The sequence below is a fragment of the Mustela nigripes genome, chromosome 9, assembly GCF_022355385.1.
Source record: "Mustela nigripes isolate SB6536 chromosome 9, MUSNIG.SB6536, whole genome shotgun sequence".
NCBI classification, from domain to species: domain Eukaryota; kingdom Metazoa; phylum Chordata; class Mammalia; order Carnivora; family Mustelidae; genus Mustela; species Mustela nigripes.
The window spans coordinates 17079796-17099905 of NC_081565.1; the positions used below are offsets into that span (position 1 = coordinate 17079796).

Here is a 20110-nt window from a genome sequence, read left to right on the forward strand (position 1 = left end):
TGAGCTCTTCTTACCTGACCTTTTCTCTGTTTCTATTGCCCCTCCCCCACCCCCAGGATTTGATTCTTTTTCCTTTTCAAAACAAAACAAAAAACAAAAAACGCTCTCTAGTCTATGTATTTTAATATATATAATTTGTGGTTCCGTAAACCATTGAGGAATGAATGAATAACCAAGCAAATAAATACAGGAATAAACACTCTGCTCTGAGAATCTGTGTAAATGCCATATCTCTATAAGGTCCTGGTTTCCTCTCTTGAAAGACAAACAACTTGGAAATAGCCATTGGCGCTGAAGTAGAATGGGCACTAGATTTGAAATGGGACAGTCCAGGTCAAGGTACTGTTTTTTTTTAAGTGCTCGTTTGATCTTGGTGGAGGAATTTTAAAGTGCTAAGCCTCGGGGTCCTTGGTGGCACTGTTGGAATGAAACTCCCCACCTGTGATGTTGCTCTAAGGATTAAATAAAACATGCTCTTGGCTAAACACGTACAGGTTTTATGGTGCAATCTCTGAAGGCCTATCTATTTCTAGTATTCTCTATAATGTGATAGGTGTGTTAAGGGTAACACATTCATTGCCTTCAGCTAAAATGCCCAGTTTGTATCTTTGTACTTATTTTATGTTTTTCGTTTTGGCATATGTATAAATATAGTTTCATGCAGATCTTGGCTGGTTTCCTGTGAGCCTACACGCTTTAGAATTTCTGCAAGAAATTCTCCCAGACGACAGAATGTTCTAAAGAAACTGTATAATTATGTCGCGTGGTAAAAAAAAAAAAAAAAAAAAAAAAAAACAGAACAGAAACCAACAACTAAACAGACCTTTGCATAAATCATCCATCTTGTTCCCTGAGGTGGCTTGCGGGAGTGAGTTCCTCATGTTTCAAAACTCAGTGGATCATTTACCTCTGAGTCCCTATGTTTTTATGAGTTTCTGTTTTTTTTTTTTTCTTCTTCCCTGTATCTCTAAGAGTCTTACTAAGCATACCCCAGGCCTTTTTGTCTCCCCTCCTTCCTCTACTACTGAAACACAATCCTTTCTTACCTCCAGACCAAAAAAAAAAAAAAAAAATCACCATGAACCTATAATATGGCTAAAATCATACACACACACACACACGTTTTGGAATATGAACTCCGAGATCTATAACTTAACACCACTAACAGTAAGGTACTTCTTCATGGGCAAGTCACTTAACTATTCTAAAATAGTTTTCTCATCTGAAAAAGGGAGCCATGCCTCCCTGTTAGGATCTTATATTAGTTTCCTAGTTCTTTGATAATGGATCACCACAAATTTATTGGTTTAAAATATCATAGATTCATTATTTACGGCTGTGGAGGTCAGAATTCCTAGAATCAAGGCTCTGTAAGACTTTGAGGCTAGAGAACAGCTGGTTTCTATCCCTGTCTCTCTTCTATTTCCACATGGTATCTCCTTCTCTTGACACATTTGTCTACTTCTTATGCTCTTACAAGGACCCTTATTATACTGAGCCCAACCCAGATAATCCAGAACAATCGTCCCATTTTCAAAAGTCTTAAATCACATCTGCAAAGTTCCTTTTGCTGTGTATGATAGCATATTCATAGGCTCTGCTGACTACAACACAAACATTTTGAGGGCGCTGTTATTCTTTTTTTTTTTTTTTAGATTTTATTTATTTATTTGACAGACAGCACAAGTAGGCGGAGGAGCAGACAGAAGGAGAGGGAGAAGCAGGCTCCCTGCTGAGCAGGGACCACCCCCCCACCCCCACCCCCGCCCCCGCCCCCATACAGGACTTGATCCCAGGGTCCTGGGATTATGACCTGAGCCTAAAACAGATGCTTAACCAACTGAGCCATCCAGGTGCCCTGGGGGCACCATTATTCTACCTACCACAGGTTGTATTAAGGAGCAAGTCAGTTCGTCTACAGAAAAAATATTCCACTAGACTGTGGAACTTGATTTGAGGGCTGAGCTTTGCATATGCGTGTGTGTAGGAGTGGTTGTGTATACATGTATACGTATAAATACATATACATGCATATGCATGTGGTGTATATGTTTAATTTATATGTAATAATTACATATGTATGCATTCATATATTTAACATACATGAATGATATATGTATTTCCAATGAATGGCACATCAAAGTTCCCAATTATGTAGTTTGAATAATAATATAACAATAATAATAATAATAGAGTCAAAGAAGGATTACTCTGTTGATTTTAAGAAATCTGGATCTAGAGAGAACTCCACGAGTAGTATTTGAGAAGCACTAGAAATGATTTTATGCTCTGTGGTGAATGCAAATGGGCTAACAGATGAAATAATGGTAGAGTAATACATGACCATAGTAACATGAACAATCGGGAAGCAGCAGTGTTGAAATGGCACCATGTGTAACACATTGTCTACTTTATGACACATGCGATGTTGTCCTTTATGTAAGTTCTCTCCGTCCTCACATCAGCTCTGTGATCAAGGTAACTATTATCCCCATTTACTAGATTGTGACACTGAGGCCTAGAGAAATTAACAGATAGGATCAGGGTCAGATGGCTGATAGGGGGCATAGCCTCTATTTGAACCTGGGTTTAATGAGATCCAAACCCTGAACTTGACATCTGTGTCTCCCTTAAATAAGGAGGCATGAAATCTCAATAAATTCACCAAAGTAGAAATTATACAAGCTATATTCTGAGACTAGAATGCAATATTAGTATGTATTAATTACAATCTAGCTAACAGATAAAGGTCTCCCCTTGAGAACTAAAAAACAAAAATAAAAACAAAGTGAAGTAACACTTACTTGGGTGGGGAAAAAAAATCAAACTCAAATGACCACTTCTTTAAAAATGAGTAAGTGCAGAGAGACTGCATATCCAATTCGTGGAATATGAGGAAAGCAGTCAGAAGCTCCATGTCATTTATTGAGAAGCAAGACAAATTGAAAATAAACAAATAAAGCATTCAAATCAAGAAGCCAGAAAAAGAATTATAAAGCAAAGTCAAAGCAGCAGGAAAGAATTAATATAAATGAAAACTGAAATAAATGAAAGAGAAAAAAGAGAGAGAGCCTCATCAATAAAATGCAAAACACTGTTCAAATGAGAAAGAGAGAGAGAGAGAGAGAGAGAGAACCCAAATAAACACATTAAGAATGAGCTGGGGACATAACCATGGAAGCACAGAAGATAAAACAAATTTAATGAGAATACTGTGTACAACTTTATACCAGTAAATTTGAAAGTCTTGATAAAATGCATTATTTTCTTAGAATATATAAATTACCAAGTTTGAGTTATGATGGCGTAGAAAATCTAAACAGACCGATAATATAAAATAAAATGATCAGAGAGCCAACTATCTGCAATTGAAAAGACATGAGCTCAGGGGATTTATAGGCGGGTCCTATCAAATCATTAAGGAATGTATAACCACTATCTTGTATAAACTGAATCAGAGAAAGAAAATAAGTGGGCAGTTTTCTAATTTATTCCAAAATCCTAGTGAAGTCCTAATACCCAAACTTGACAAATATATACTCATCCATTTAGAAAAATCTGGTAGATGTATGAGAACTGATGAGCTCCTTATGTGGTAGGATGAAAAATCAAGTTACAGAAATCAGTCATAGATTCCCTCAATATCGGCAACAATTAACTAGAAAACATACGGGAAAACATAAGTGAAAAACTGATCCTCTTCCTGATGGGGAAAAGACTGTAATAGTAACAGCTATCACTGACTGTATGTTTGGGTATGCCAAATTCCAGACGTAACTCATTTAATCCTCACAGTAACTCCATGAGGTGGAACTTCCTTATAGATAAGCAAAGAAGGTACAGAGAGGGTAAGCATTTTGTCCAAAGCCACACAGCCAATAGGAGACAGAATCAGGATTCGTCATCTGGTGGTCTGGATCCAAATGCATGTGTGTAACCCCTGTAGCATCCTACGTTGCCTAAATACCTGTGAATAAGCCCTGACATGATACGTGGAAGACCCGAGGTCTAAAACTTCAGCGAAGGTTTTAAAGGAACACCATACACATGGAGATGCAGACTATGTAACTGAATTAGCAAACTCACAACTATAAAGATGTTAAAATAAGATAAGCTAGGTTGCCATAACAAATGAAGCCTTCCAAGCCAGAAGCATATACACAAAAGTTTATTATACATTTTTCATGCAAAATCCATGTGACCGAGGCTCCCCTCTTCCATCCTGCAGTATGCACTTGGAACCTGTGGTCTCCAAGTTCGCCATAGCAAGAGAGGAGAGGGCTTGAGAATCAGTCACACAGGATGTTTTGAAGGGTTGAGTCTAGCAGCAACATATCACATCAGCACAGATTCCAATATTCAGAATCCTGTCACATGGGATCCCACCACTGCAAGGGAAGCCTGGATGCAGAGGCTATGGTGCATACCCAGGAGGAAGACCCAGCATGGTGAATAGAAGACATCTCTGCCACAGCTGGTGGCAGTGCCCAGCACAGAGCTGACTCTCGATATTTATAACTCTTAAATTTATATCTTCCCCCAAATTGGTCTACCAGTAAAATGCAATACCACCCGCAATTCCACTTGGGTTTTATATGGAATTTGACAAGTTAACTCCAAAATTCATTTGAAGGGAAAAATAGTTTAGAAGAGTGAGGAAGTATTGAGATAGAAAATCAGTCTTTGCGATGGGGAGGAAACTTACTTTACTATATGCAAACGATGCTATAAAGCTACAATAATTCAAAGAGTATAGAATTTTTGCAGAAACATACAAACAACTAAAGTAGGAAAAATTCCAACCCTGTATATATGGTATACATAGTGATTTAGTATATGACAAAAGAGCATTTTACATTAGTGAACGGGAAGGAACCTTCAGGTAATGGTTACTATTTTAAAAATAACCACTCCCGCCATGTACAAAATTAAATCCATACAGGTTAAACAACTGAAGATGAAAAGATTTTTTTGTAATGAGAATAATATACAGAAATATATTTTATCATCTCGTGGCTTCCTAAGCATTGCCGCAAATTCAGAAGCAATAAAGGGCCAGGACAGAAAAGTTATAAGGTATCAAAAGTAAGATTAAAATACAAGTGCAGACTAGAAGAAAATTTCAATATATATGGCAGGCCAAGGATAACTATCCAGAAAATATGCAAAGCATATACAAGCCAATGAGGAAAAAGACAAGTATGACAATGGAAAAAATGGTCAAAGCACATGAATGGACAATTACACAAGAAGAAATAGATAGACCCGTGACACGAAAAGACGGTGAACCTCAGCACTAATCAGGAAATGCAAACCGAAACAAAAAATGACTCAGAGCGCCTGGATGCCTCAGTTGGTTGATCATCTGACTCTTGATTTCAGCTCAGGTCATGATCTTAGGGTCCTGGAATCGAGCCCCACATCTGGCTCTGCACTCAGCATGAAGTCAGCTTGGGAATCTCCCTCTCCCTCTTCACCCCCCCCTCCAAATAAATATAAATAAATAAATAAATAAAATGTTTTTAGAATGAGTTACTTTTCCCATCCAAGGTTGATGATAATTACCATGAAAGATACAGGGAAGTGGGCTCTCTCATTTATCAGTGATAGGACTGTGAACGGGTCGAGACTCTACAGACATCTATTCAGGAGATCTACCAAAATTTTTGAATTCATGAACCACTGACCCAGCAATTCCTCTTCTAAGATTTTGTTATAGAAAACACACATGTACACAATGATGTAGGCACAAAGATCTTCATTATGACACCATTTGTAATAACAAACAGCTATAAACCACCAAAATGTCCATCCATAAAGATCAGCGAAAAACATTAAGGTACACTTACACTCTGCAATGCCAAATAACCAGCAGAAAGGTAGATCTGTATGAATACTGATTTGAAGAGATCTCTAAGAAATGGTATTAGGTACAAATGCATATCTTACAGCAACATATGGTGCACTTACGAGTTTATTATGAAAAATTTATGTATAATATATTTTTTATTATATACATGATATTGTATTTCTAAATGCATTGAAATACTGTAGAAGAATCTATAATAGTAATGATTACCAAAATATGAAGTAAGAATATGTGTAGAGTGGAAATGAAGAACTTCCACATTTCACTCTATAGACTTTGGTAATGTTTAATCATTTATAACAAAAGTAGGTATTCACAGGCATACATGTATGTATGTGAAGAGAGGGAGAAAGCTCTACTTTGGGAAACCATTTCTTATACTTCCTGGGAACCTACTAGGATAAATGGATGGAACTAGACTTTATTAAGAACTTACCATTTACTTTCCCCATTCATACAACTCATATTATGTGTACTGCAACTTTATCAAGGGAGAGTTTAATTGCATTTAACAAATGCAAAAAGAAGTGGGGATAGACTTGGTGAAGGTACCAAAACAGCCCTTCTTTCAAGAACTTTCCATTGTGCTTGGGCAGGAGCATGTCAGCATGAGAAAGACGATTGGTGCTCCCATGCAACACACTGGAGGTTAGAGAGTAACAAGGGAAGAGTATGTGGGGAACATAGGGAGGAGCAAAGTGAAAACTTTTCACAAGAGTGATCTAGGTTAGCTTTTCAGCCCTGCCTCTTTACTTCCTGCCTTCAGTTGGGTTCCACATCTCTAACATCAGCTACTGGCTCCTTTAACCCAGGAATATTTTCAACCCAAACCATTTAAAACAGACTCTCCCTTCTTCCAAATGAGTACCTGAGTATCTCTGCAGTCAGATTCAACAGATGTTTCACTCTACCTCCCAGAGAAAAGACAAATAAAAGACTGCCTGCCTTCTACTTCCTCCAGCTGTCACAGCCCAACCAGGGTCAGATCATGCAAAGAGAAACAACTAGAGTTGGAAAAAACAAGAGTAGAAAAAGGTACCTTTGTTGATTAACAGACCTGAATTTGAATGCCATTTTGCCACTCACTCACAGTGTGACATGCTTTATAGTTCTTTGCTCCTCATTTTGATTCTGGGTAAAGCAGGAATGATGATATTACTTGTTTTTTTGGTTACAAAATAAATATAATAAGTGCCCATGAAAAATATATGCTCAGTAAACAAAAACACCATCATTGCTGCTGTTAATATATTATTATTTTTGTGTGTGTGTGAACTACCTTGAGTTCCTGTTTTTTGGATCATAGGACCTTGTAGCTGCCTAGTGAATTAAGATAGGATAAGCATTTCTACCCCATTTTACAGATGAGGAAACTGAAGATCAAATAAATTAAATGACTTGCTAGGGTTCACATAGGTCCAAAGGAGCAAAGATGACATTTATACAAGTTTTTCCAGTTGAGCAGCCTGTTCCCTTGTGTGTCTTATCTATTATGTATACTCTATTCCCAGTGCCTAGCAAAGGAGCATGGGCAGGTAGACACTGGAAGAATTCCAGCTTTTGGACTGATTTTTCAAGGGCAGAGACCTCTGCTTTCTCCCCTCCCCCATGCTTAAGAGATAGATTTTTTCACTGCAAACACCCCCAGATTGCAAATGCTATTTCAATACCCCATTTAGATGCCTGTTTGGTCCATAGAGGAGGGTTTGTTTGGTCCCTGCCTCAGAAGCATGTTAAGGATTGGGTAGTTAGAGGCCAACAGAGGCTGCTAACATCGCTAATTGAGCATAAGCAGTGGCTATGGCTCTATGAGCTGTCCATGGTGCTGGACGGATCAGCTCTGACTTACAAGGGCAATAACAACGTTGCTTTTGCTACAGTCTTCAGCCTTGGTCGACAGATACACTGAGAATAGATTCTGGTTTGAGAAACTAGTTGATAATTCCCTGCGAATTGGTCTGTCATGCTTTTTAAAATCTGTGTGTTCATGGAAAACAGTTTTTAAATTTGCTTTGGGCGTAGATGTGCACTCTGGTTTCCCCCTCGACTCCTCCAAAATGTCACAAATGACTTTCCCTGAATTTACCATTTGCAGGATTAATGTGCTTTTCTCTAGACACCTGGGCCCTAGAGAGATTCCAGACAGAATAGCTGTCTCCATTCCTAAACTCTGACCTGCTTTGCAGGCAAAGGAGGCTTGGTTTTAGGTCACCCACAATGGGGGCATCCAGCATGTGGAGCTAACTCTCGGCTCTGTTTTATCACGCAGTTGTGTGGAGGAGTACAAGCTGGCTCCTGATGGAAAATCCTGCCTAATGCTCTCAGATGTCTGCGAGGGCCCCAAATGCCTCAAACCTGACTCCAAATTCAACGACACCCTCTTTGGAGAGATGCTGCATGGTTACAACAACCGGACCCAGCATGTGAACCAAGGCCAAGTCTTCCAGATGACCTTTAGGTATGGGGAAGACACTTGCACTTCACTGTTGAATCACTGACCCAAAATCTGGACAGGGGGAGGAAGCCATGGGCACCATGGAGTTGAGTGGTTTTAGACTGGTTAGCATCTCCCCGGGCTCACTGATGCCTGTCCAACAGGGTGTTAGAAGTCAGCAAAATTCATTCCATGAGTTTCCTTTTCCACTGACCTAGTCCTTATTTATCCTGCTCTTCCATTTTTCTAATTCTAGCCACATTTTAAAAAATCAGTCTTAAATCATCCTGTAAGTATGGTTAATGGAATTTTAAAATGTTTAAATTAATCTTTCAGTCTATTAAAAAATAAGTATCTTATGTAGGCTATTCAGGCAGTTCAAAAATAAAGACATTTAATGAAGTAGAAAATAAAATTCCCATCACCCAGAAATACCCAGAATTAACATTTTCTTGAACATTCTTAAAATGCCTCTCTCTCTCTGTCTACACACACACACACACACACACACACACGTGCACGCATGCACACACACACAGACATGCCACATCTCAGTAAAGCTGTTTAGAAATTGCTGTTTTTTGCTCAACAGTATGTCAAAGACCTCATTCTCTGTTAATAAATACAGAGGTACCTGCGAAATTAAAAGATAAGGCTACTCTCATATGAGAGCAAACAGAATGGGGACTGGGTTGACCAAATTATATAAAGATTAGGCATGCAATCTCATTATGAAAGGCTCCCTGGGAGAGTCAGAGAAGCTGGATTTATTCATGCCTCAAAATCTGAAGAACCATAAGATGGTAGACTGAGTAGAATTGTTCCCTGTATAAGAAATGATTATCTTAAAAAATTAAAAAAGCTATATGTTTAGACAGTTTTGCATGAAACTGTAAAAGGATATTATTACAAAGCAGGGCTCACCCCAGCCTGTGAGATCATGTCAACAAAAGTCAGAACTGGGAAAGAATATCTTCATCTAATCATCATCATCCCCATCCCACCATCACCTAATTAATAATAGTGATGTTTGTAGTGGGAGTGGTAATAATGACCGCTATTTATTAAGAATTACTCCATGTCAGACTCTTTACCAAGTACTTTTAGTAATAATCAAATAATGATGATAATGATGACATTAATTCAGCACAAGCTGAGGGCATTCCAAACACTTGCCATCTACTAATTCAAGTGATTCCCCCCCAATGGCCCTGGGAAGTGACTCTTCCACCTCTCCCTTCTAGGAAGTGAGAGAGCCAGGATAAAAGCATTTTAGCTTCACTATTAAAACTCTTCGAGGCACCGTGGCCTCCCTTTTACAGCTGAGAAGTCAACATCAGAGGTAAAGTGACTCTCCCAAGGTCCCCATCTGGTGAGAGGCAGAGTAAAGAATCAGGTGTCAATCTGACGGATTCCCAAGCCTTGCTATTTTTTTTTTTTTAAGCCGACATGCCTCATTAATTCTTATTTCATAGAATAAGAATGGAAATGTGAATTCCCTGAAACCATTCGCCTATGTAGTTATCACAGGCTGCTTGAGCACTGACCATGTCCCAGGTGCCATGCTGCTTACTTGAGATACAATGAAAAGTGAGATAAAAGTGGCCCAAGACCCTGTGGTGCTTTGTTGTGTGTGTGTGTGTGTGTGTGTGTGTGTGTGTATGCGCATGCACATGTGTTTGTAAACTTATGGACTTACTTAATTTGTGCTAGGCACTATGAAATAAAGGAACATTATTGTTCCAAGATAACAATTAACAGTGGGATCTAATTCAGTTGGAGCAGAATAGTAGGTTTGCATGTACTGGGTTACAAAGCAATAAGGCTTTGGAGCCTACTTTTCAGATGAAGTGTTATTTAACTAATACCTAAACTTAGGTATTAGGTATGGGACTTAGCTTTGGGAAAATATCAAGCAGAAACAGATGTTTTAAGAAGAAAAACAACATGTTCTGCTTTAAGTAATGGAGAAGTCTGGTGTGGTTTTGGTCAAACAAGTAAGGGAAGAGTGGTGGGAGGTAAAGCTAGAACAGTCCATAATAGCAGATCATCATGGGGGTCTTGCAGGTCAGGTCTCTATTCTAGGAGCAAACAGGAGAACTCAAAATGGTTGAAGAAGTGGAGTGTGCCATGGTTGCATTGTTATTTTCCAACCTCATGAGGGCTGCAATGGGAAATAAATGGCAATGAGGGTTGCCCAGGACAGGGTGGAATGGGGGCTCGGTTGGGGCTTTACTGTGGAAGCCATGTGAAAGTGTTGGTGGCTTCAACCAGGATGATGGGAACCGTTTGGAGAGAGAGGGCGATTTTGTGAGGTAGTCGTGAAGCATGGTTCACCAGGCCAGTGAGCGTAGTAGGCAGAGGGTAGGGTCAAGGGAGGGTTTGAAAGTAATGAGAGTGACTGGTGGCTACTCAGCAAATTAGTAGTTGGTAGTTGAGTCCTTCAAATCCCAGTGGAGTTTCCTTTCTGCCATGCAGATGCTCAAAGAGCAGTTGAATGCTACTTTACTGGAAAACTCTGGGAGAAATTTAAGGAAAATCCAGATGAACTACTCCATACTGAGAACCACAATGCTGACTTTCTGTAGTTTTAATGCTCCATGAAATTCTTTCTTCAGCATCATGATGGCTAACATAATGCTGTGTGGAATTCAAAAGAAGAAAGAGAAAGAAAGAAAGACCCTTGTTTCTGAGAAGGAAATTTACAGGCTCTCACAATGACATACAATTGCCAAAAATATGTGAAAATTTAATTTCCAAATTGGCATTCCAGTAGTTTTCAAAGCTTTTTGAGAAGAATTAGAAGGAATGTTAAGGAGTTTCTCAAAAGATGAGGCTTGTGAACTGGAGTTGGAAGTGATAGCCAAGAACAGTGTCTCTTGGGAGGGGTAAGAGCTGGAAGGGCATTTTCTTGTCTGGGAAGGAGTCTGTAGAAGCCTAGACACAGATAGGCAGGAGTGGGGAGTCAGCAGAACAGGTCTCCAGCAGGACCTGGCTCCAAATCTGGCCCCACTGGTGACATGCATAGTACTATTGCCTTCTGCTTGTTTATTTTTTAAAAAGATTTTATTTATTTATTCATTTATTTATTTATTAGAGAGAGTAAGAGAGAGAGTATGATGATCAGGGGTAGCGGGAGAGGGAGAAGCAGATTCCCCACTGAGTAGGGGGCCCAATGAAGGGCTCCATCCCAGGACCCCGGGATCATGACCTGAGCCAGAGGCAGACAACCGACTAAGCCACCCCATATTGCCTCCTGTTGTTTTTTTTCTTTTTTTTTTTAAGATTATTTATTTATTTATTTATTTGACAGAGAGAGAGAGGGAGAGAGATCATAAGCAGGCAGAGAGGCATTGCCTCCTGTTTAAAAAGAGGTGTTTTATCAGATTCTGGCCCTCACGGCAGCTCTCAGACTGGCCGGCATATATGTGATAAGTGATCAAATGTACTTGTCATTCTCATTCTCTCATGTGAAGATTAGCTTGGTCCAAAAGAAGGATCCAAACTGCATAGTAAGATGCTAGATTCTGAAGGAGATTCATGGGTTCCCTGATCTCACTTACGTATGGGGAAGGGACTTGGCCAACGTCACAAAAAAAAAGTCATTGCAGAGCTACCTCATACCCTCAGATCAGATCCCAGCATGCTTCTACTCCCAAAAAACTGGTCATTAAGAGAGAGCATGGTGCTGTAAAGGCTGGCCTCGAAGTCCCCAGACTCATACAGAATTTTAGCCCCATCAGGAATCCTCATTCTGGCTCAGACCCTCTGCTCATTGTTCCCAACCCTTCAATCTTGGGTTGTTTCAAAATAGCCAGGGTCTGTGTCTGCCCTGATTTGCTCATTGGAAAGAGTATAGTGAACAGACCACAATCTCTTTTGACAACAGCCTCAAGATTTAGGGAGCTCCCCAGACTACCATTGTGCTCGAGTGGCCCATTTCACGTAAGCTCTCTTATCCTTGGCTTCAGTTGAACTTTCTTTACAATAATTTCCATCCTTAGACTATGTCCCCTCCTGGAGCCACATGCCAAGGCAGTTGACTTCCCATGGTGGGAAGGTGAGTGCTTCTGATGAATCTTAATTTATCTCTTTCAAGTCTCCCTCACAGAGCCTCAGACCAGGAGGAGGCTGCTGCTCCTTTGTCCTCCCAAGTTCCAGAAGGCAGGCCTGCAAATGTTTCAGTATCAAAGGCAGTTGTCATTTCTCGCCTCTCCTTTGTTCCTTTTCTCTCTCTCCTCCAAGTAATGTTCGGTCCAACCCTCCAGAGTAGCCAACAGGCTCCCCACCAGCCGTCCTGCCATATGCCACATTTCCTGACAACTGCCTGGCCCGGGATTTCAAACTGTACCTACCAGCTAGAGTCTCCAGTGTGACAGCCACCACTCTGCTGTGTTCTCTTTTCTGCCCCCACCTCAAGCCTCCTGCCTAGCAACAGCAGGTAGAAGACAGGTGTGCCTTTTCATTTCCTCTTTCCAATCCCCAAAAGAGCAGCCTGGATTTCTATTCTACTAAAGGCCTCCCATTACAAGTATCTAAATTGGACTAGCATTTAACAATCAGCGCAGACATAACCCTTTATTATACACATGGAGAAACTGAGACCCAGAGAAGGATACAACTTATCCTCCGTTCACCATGATCTGGGGCCCCTCTGAGACTCAAAGTTAGAGTCTGTGACTCTCAAACCAGTGTTCTATGGTTTCTGGTTCTGTTCTAAGGGATGTATATCACTTCTTCATCTCCCTTTAACATCATGTGGTCTGCAGAGAGGGAGGACACAGGTGCCATAGGGGAATAACAGGTTCTTAATTAAGTGGGGAGCTTAGGCAAGAGCCACCCCTTGAGTACATGATTCTGCAGGAACTTGATGCCATCGGCGGTCACCTTCTCACGTGGCCATGTGTAGGCTGCATTCTCCACTGAGAGATGAGCATGGGGTGATGCTTAGGACCCTGGTGGGCCTGGAAGTTATCTGCTGTGTATGAAGATTAAATGTGGTACGCACTGGGAGGCCATACAGAAAGGCAGAGGTAAGACAAGCATGATAAAGACAAGCTGTTAGAGAGGCCAAGCAGAGAGGAAAGGTGGGGGAGACGGGAAGATTTGGAGGAGAGACCCTCACCCTCAAGTCACAACAGAAGTTATTTGCAGGATGGGTGGAAGTTGTTTTAAGAACCTGGTGTCTGGAGAGACCCCTTGATTACGAATCCGTTTCCTAATCAGAGGGACATGAGGGGACATAAAACTTTGTGAAACACTCAGGTTCTGTACAAACAAAAAAGATCAAAGATCTTTTTTTCAGAATGACCCCCAAACCCAGGAAGCAATGTCAAGCCTTCCTGGTTCTAATCCCTTTCCGTGCACTGTATTGGTTTTAAGGACTCAGGCAGGGTCACCATTAGAATTCCCTCCTCCTAGCTCTCCATCAGTGAGGGGATTGGTAAAGACCGCCAGCGTGAGATAAACGTATCAAAGGTTGGTGGTATTTGATGTTTTGTTTGTTTTTCATTTCCCTCCTACCCCCATCCTCATCCATCCTACTTCATTCCTGTAAGAAAGAAAGGTCAACTTTGGTTATAGATTGTGCGGATTTAGATAAACATCAGTCAAGAGCTCTTATTGAGCCCAGATCTTTCTATTCCTGTGCACAGTGAGAAGTTGCTTGGGAATGAGGGCTCAGCAAATGACGGTTGTAGATTTTGCAAAAGCCTCATTGAAAATAAGAATGGTTCTGCCACCAGTGGCTGTTTCCCATAGGCCTTCAAGGATGACCTTGAAAGAGCATGGGTTGCTCCTGGAAGATTTGTTAGGCGCTTTCAATCGGGTCCGCTTATCAGATGTGCATATTGTACAGGGTAAGAGGAGAGTTTGGGATAAGATGTGGGATTTCAGGATGAGGCACCACCAACCCACGCCTGGTGAGACAGAAGGGTTCTCTTTAAGGATTTGGCACCCACTTGTTTCCCAGTAGAGGGTCCTGAGTCACATCTTATTAAGTGGCCTCCACAGCTATTTTTCTAGTGCCTTTCTGGGTGATGATTAATGATACATGCTGCTTCTAGATCCTTCCCTTCCCTGCCTTCTCCCTCTTTCTTTTGTCCTCTGCATTGAGCTATGTGCATTTTTGTTATGTGCCAGGTCCTGTATCCCATACTTTAATTTTCTCATCTAATCTTCCCAATACCTATCACAAAAGGGCCCTTAACAACTTGGTTTTCTAAAAAAGGAAAGGAATGTATCAGCCAGAATTCATTTGGTCGTGCCCCTACCGAATGCCCTGTATGGAATTGCAGGGGTCCTGTTCATTCTGGCATTTGGGAGTCTGAGCTGACAGAAGCATCATCTTCATGTGCTCCCATGAACACTCTGGTAATGGGAACAAAATTTGGCTCTCATCACTTCCTCCTAGGGATGACATTCTGCTCAGATTCCACTGGTCATGTCCAGTCCTGTGGTCACAGCAGCCCTCAAAGTGTTGGTCAGGACATGAAACCCTATCAAGTGCTGAAAAGACCCAGAAATATGTGGGGCGTCAATATGATTTACTACATTGAGGTACAGAGATGTTGAGCCAACTAGCCCAATAGTTGTATAGCTATCATGTGATAAATCTCAAGTCTAATAACAAATCCCATCTAGCAGCGTACCTTTTGGGATCCTAGCCTTTTTCCATCACCACCTCTGGGAACTGTAGTAATACCTTCTAGTCTCTTCTCTACCATTTCTTTCATTCAACTCCCAAAGAATCATAGACTTTGTAGAGGGATGAACCTTGGAGAACAGTTTCTACGTCCCCCTTTGGTAGATGAGATGCCTGAGTCTTAACAGTATTTAAAAGAATTATTTAAAATCATATAACTAATAAGTGAATAAGTTTTAACTTATAAATCCCAGTCTATTGGACTGTACTATATCCACTCTGAAGGCTTAGAAATTTATGATCCAACTCCCACACTATATAGTTGGCAACATTAAGGTCAAGGTTCCATAAAGAATTAATGGTAGAGCTAGGACTGGAACCTGTTTTTCTGAATTTTCAGGTCTGGGTGTTTTGTGATACACCATGATTTTATTTTAACAGGAGAAAGCAAATGAGGCCAATGGTGGAGAGATCATTAATTAAAAGTAGAATTAACTTCTGATTTGCAAGGCAACTCCCAAGCCTCTCTGTACGGTGATATCCCAACTCTTAACAAAATCCTCAACTTGCCACCTGCAGACGCAGCTGTACGCTACCTTCTCTGGGGTATCAACTCAGAAATTAGAGGACAGAAATTAGAGGCTAGATCAGAGGAGTTAAGGGGTGATTTTCCCTAGAGCTCTGACTCTTAGGTTGGCTGGAGAAGACTTTCCCTTTGATATCTCCAGTTTTCCAAGGTTTTCGGACATACTCTGAGGGAGTCAAGGCCAATGTGCCCCATGAACTATAGGTCCTGAAATCCAAAAAGCTGAGTTTCTATTCCTGTTCTGCCTCTTCCTATTGGATCACCCTTGGTCATTCTCTCCTGATTTCTGTTGCCGTTTCTATAAATTAAGGTTAAGGCAGAGCTTGGGTGAAGACTAAGGAATACAGCCTCTTTCTACTCAACCCCTATGGCCATGGGATTAGTGAGGCCATTCCTATCACCTGATCATAAGACTCACCTGGGCGGCCCTGAGACTTACCAATCTTTTTTTTTTTTTTTCTTTTTTTCCTCCCAGATAAGGGGCCTGGGAAAGTGAGTTGTCTTCATGTTCCCAGGTGACTCAAATTATCTAGAAATTTGAGATATATTGGCCTGGTGTCTAAGATATTAGGCTCTAGAATCTGGTCGTAGCTTGCCACCTGTCAACTGTGTGACCTTGGGCACATTCGTGCATTAAACCTCAGTTTTCTCATCTCTAAATTGGGAATAATGACTCTACCCGCTTCTCAATGGTTTTGTGATGATTAAATGAAATTGGCACCTTATCCCCATTCCTTATCCCCATTCTCATCAGACAAGCAGGACCCAGGTGCCATGGGGGCTGCCAAATCAATAACCGTGAAGAATCTTACTGAAAAGGCCAGCCCCATGTGCATGATTCTGCAGGAACTTGATCCAGTTTCTAGCTGGGACCCAACACAATGTGTCAGGCTGCTACCATGTAAAATAATGAGATCTAAATCCCAAATCTGCCATATTGTAGCTGTGTGGCTTTGGGCAAAGCTTTTAACCTCTACGAACCTCAAGATCTTCAACCATAAAGTGGGCTTTTAACCTGAAAATATCCTCAAAGGGCTATCATCATCTTCATAACTTACTCCAACCAACATGTTTTGGTGAATGTATTGCTTTGGTGAAATGCCTAGAGTAAGGTCAGAAGCACAGCCCTTCATGCTCTGTGGGTCTATGCGAGGTGGACAGTTCAGCCAACAGTGTGGAATAGGCAGCAGTTCAAGGTCACCTTCTTTTGGGAAGACATTGTCTTTCTCATGTGTTGTATCATATGTATCCTATATTGTAGCCCCTTTGTTTCTGTGTAAATGACCTACAGGGAAATACATCAAATCAGGAATGTGGGATTTAGATGCTCATGACTGCAGAATTTGATAATGGACCAGGGGCTTATGTCCAAAAGTTTTAGAAGTGTGGAATGTGTCTGTGTTAATATTAAAAATATGTAATAACTAGCTTAGAAGTGACCCTCACCTGTAGGAAAGGATATCCATCCAAATACAATGAAGATTAACCAGTATGTCCTATGGTCTGCCCATCAGTCTTGCTCAGCAACTACTTTTCCTTCTGGTAAATTTCCCAATATCCTTATGTATGATTGATAGTGTAAAACTATTTTTTCTTTTCAAAGCTGGACTTTAAGGGGCATAGGCAGGTATTTCTCCCATGATACATGTGGACAGAGCAGGCTGAATGCCATACTTTTTAAACGAGAGAACGGAAACTCAGAGAGGTGACGGGTGGCATCCAAGATCAAGCAGCTAATACGTGACAGAGCCAAGAGCTGGAGCCACAGCCTGCCCTTGTCTCCACTCTATAGCCTCTAGATAATGTGTGCAAATGCCTGTACATATGGCTCAAACCATATGATCCTCAAAGAGCAGGAAAGCAAGTAGTGGCTCCTCATCATTATTCTGTACAAAAACCCTATCTAAAGGTAGGACTTTTCCCTATGTCTGCTTATAGCCAGGATACAATATACATGAAATACACTAGTGATTCTCAGTCTCTAATAGGCACACAAAGTGCCACGGAATCCTGCTAAAATACAAGCTCTGGTTCAGTGGGTTGCAGATAAGACCTGAGACTCTGCTTTTCAAATGAGTTCTTGGGTCTGAAGACCATTTTTGTATAGCAAGGTGTGAAACTAAACTTTTTGTGAGATATGAGCCCAGATGAGACCTGAAAATGGAGAAGGATTGTTACTTCTCCATTTGCCTATTGGATTGCGAGAACCAAGTCCAAGGCCAGTGGCATTTAAAGGCTATGCAGTCACAGAGGTGTCTCTTTCCAGACCAATCAAGCACAGAGCCTGTATTTTGGATTTGTAGCAGTCAGGGTGACAGTTCTGCCCTGTCATCCAACAGGCCCCTTGGGCGTAATGTAGCACAACTTATTTTCTCCATCCATCCATCTATCCATCCATCCATCTATCCATTGGCTCTGCTTAATGATGGTTATGAGATACTCTGAGCATCAGTCCCAGTGGGAGAGGAGGCATTTATCCTGAGTCCAGTGCCCAGGTCGAGTGCCCTGATCAGAGCCTCCTGTTTGCCACACTGTCATTCCTCCATCATTGGATGCAGCAGAAGGCTGGGCAGCCGTCAGCATCAGGGGCACAGGTCGAAGACAGACACCCAAAAAAGTAGTGAGAAGTCCATTTGGGAAGGGACACTGGCCTAAGTGAAGCTTTATTATTCTTAAGTGCTTGGACAAAAATCTCATACCGTCAACACTCATTAGTATAATTAGGGATAGAAAGAAAAGAGTAAAATTAAGACCTGGGGAAAGATGCTTTTTACTTCTTGCATGTGGGGAGCAGGGAATTGCAATCCATTTTTCAACAAGGCCTCTCTCATCTCTCTCCCTAATTATAGTAAAAGATTTAATTTAAAAAACAAAATTATTCTCAATGTTCACATCTCTAAATATACCAAACGTGGTCATTTTATGAGGAAAACAAATTACACATTGCACATTTTGAGTGTTCTCCAACTAACCTAAAAATGTGTGTCTGGTCTGCAAAAGTTGCTAAAGCAACAGAGCCAACCAGGTTCGTTTCACTTCTTCTCTCGCTCTCCTTCCCCCTTTTTTTGTGGTTTGGCTTTTAGTTTTCTGGCTTCAGAATCCCTGACTCTGTCCTTTTTTCCAGGAGGGGGAAGCCTATCGGAACCATCAAGCTGTCTTAAAGCAGAGACCATTTTTAAAGAAGCACCATTTCATTATACTCAAATGCAGGCAGTAACTCAGGCTGGTCTAAGTGCTCAGAAGGAAAGGTCCACAGGGAACCTAGGGAACAGATAAGGATAGATTGTAATTAGCACAGTAATTGTAATTAGCAGAGCAATTGTAATTAGCACAGCGATTGTTTGTTCATAATGGGTGCTTCCAAAGTGACTCCAGGCACTTTGTCCTCTTAAGTATCTTCCCTTATCCCTGGTGGTCTTGTTTACACTGCGAATGTACTAATGTGCTTAGCAATCTCTTTTATAAATAAACACTCCAAAGGTACAAGCCAGCCCAGCCCCTGGCCAAGCCTTATGCATCCTTAATTAACGGAGTCCACAGTGCTGAAATTTCACTGTATTTGCATTATGCAAAGGCAACATTAGGTATATTACTCTCCGAAGAAGTCACACCTCTCAAGTCATTTTTTGTTGTTCTTGTCATTTTGTTAATTACAGGAGGGAATAAGGTGGCCGAGGGCTGCACTTGAGGGCAGAGATGCCAGTCCTGGCTGTACCTCTCCTTCTCCTTTGTTACTTAGCAACTTTTTGTCGAGCACCTATGACACATAAGCTTTGAGGATGAGAAGATGAAGGAGACAGTCCAGGTCTCTACTCTTAGGCAGGTGGACCATGGGCCCAGTGTTGGTGTGGGTGAGCAGAAGTAGGGAAGGCGTCCTCCAAGCTGCTGGCTGAAACCTGGAGGATGTGATTAGGAGTTAGCTAGGTGGGAGAGTAGCCCAGGCAAGTAGGAGCATAGGGCATCTGCAGGTGTGAACATCAGGGGACTGTGAAGAGGGTGAGGGAATGGGATTGTAGAGATAAACCACAGAGAAGCACGGGCATTCAACCAGGAAGGTTTATTGAAGTGCCACAGTAACGGGACCATTACTGGCTGTGAGACTTTGCCCGGTCTTCTAACCTTCTGAGGCCGGTGTGCTCACCACTAAATCAGAGAACATGATAATACCATCCTACAGGAGAATTATGGTGGGGAGGGAGAGGTGATGAGAAAAGTCCAGTTAAAATGCTCTAAAGTGTGAAGACACGTGTAGATGTTAGTGACATTTTCCCAACACGAATCAGAGGAGCTGTGAGATGCCACTTACTCTGAAATTTTGTGCTGGAGTGTACATCCTGGCACACTTGAGATCATGTGAGATGCAAATTAACCAGCATTACTTTCTTTGTGCTCCTTCCAGAGAATTGAGAAAGTAAGTCTATTCTAAGTGCACATTAATAAGCCTACGCATGTGTATCAAGAAAATTAATTTTTAGGGAAATATTTCCATTTCAGGGAGATGCCCTGAATAGAAATGTATTTAGTAACAGTTCTAATGAAAGATATGATTATAGTTTATTGGATGTGAATTAATACAGA

General features: G+C 41.2%; 1 protein-coding gene across 3 annotated transcripts in view; it reads left to right on the forward strand.

Annotated features, from left to right (window-relative positions):
- ASTN2 (astrotactin 2) overlaps positions 1-20110 on the forward strand; it is an 858139-nt gene that overhangs the window by 546251 nt on the left and 291778 nt on the right. For all 3 annotated transcript variants that reach the window (XM_059410933.1, XM_059410934.1, XM_059410936.1), the window contains one exon: positions 8139-8327. In XM_059410933.1, the coding sequence (XP_059266916.1) occupies positions 8139-8327 (189 nt within the window). The remainder of the gene's footprint in view (positions 1-8138; positions 8328-20110) is intronic.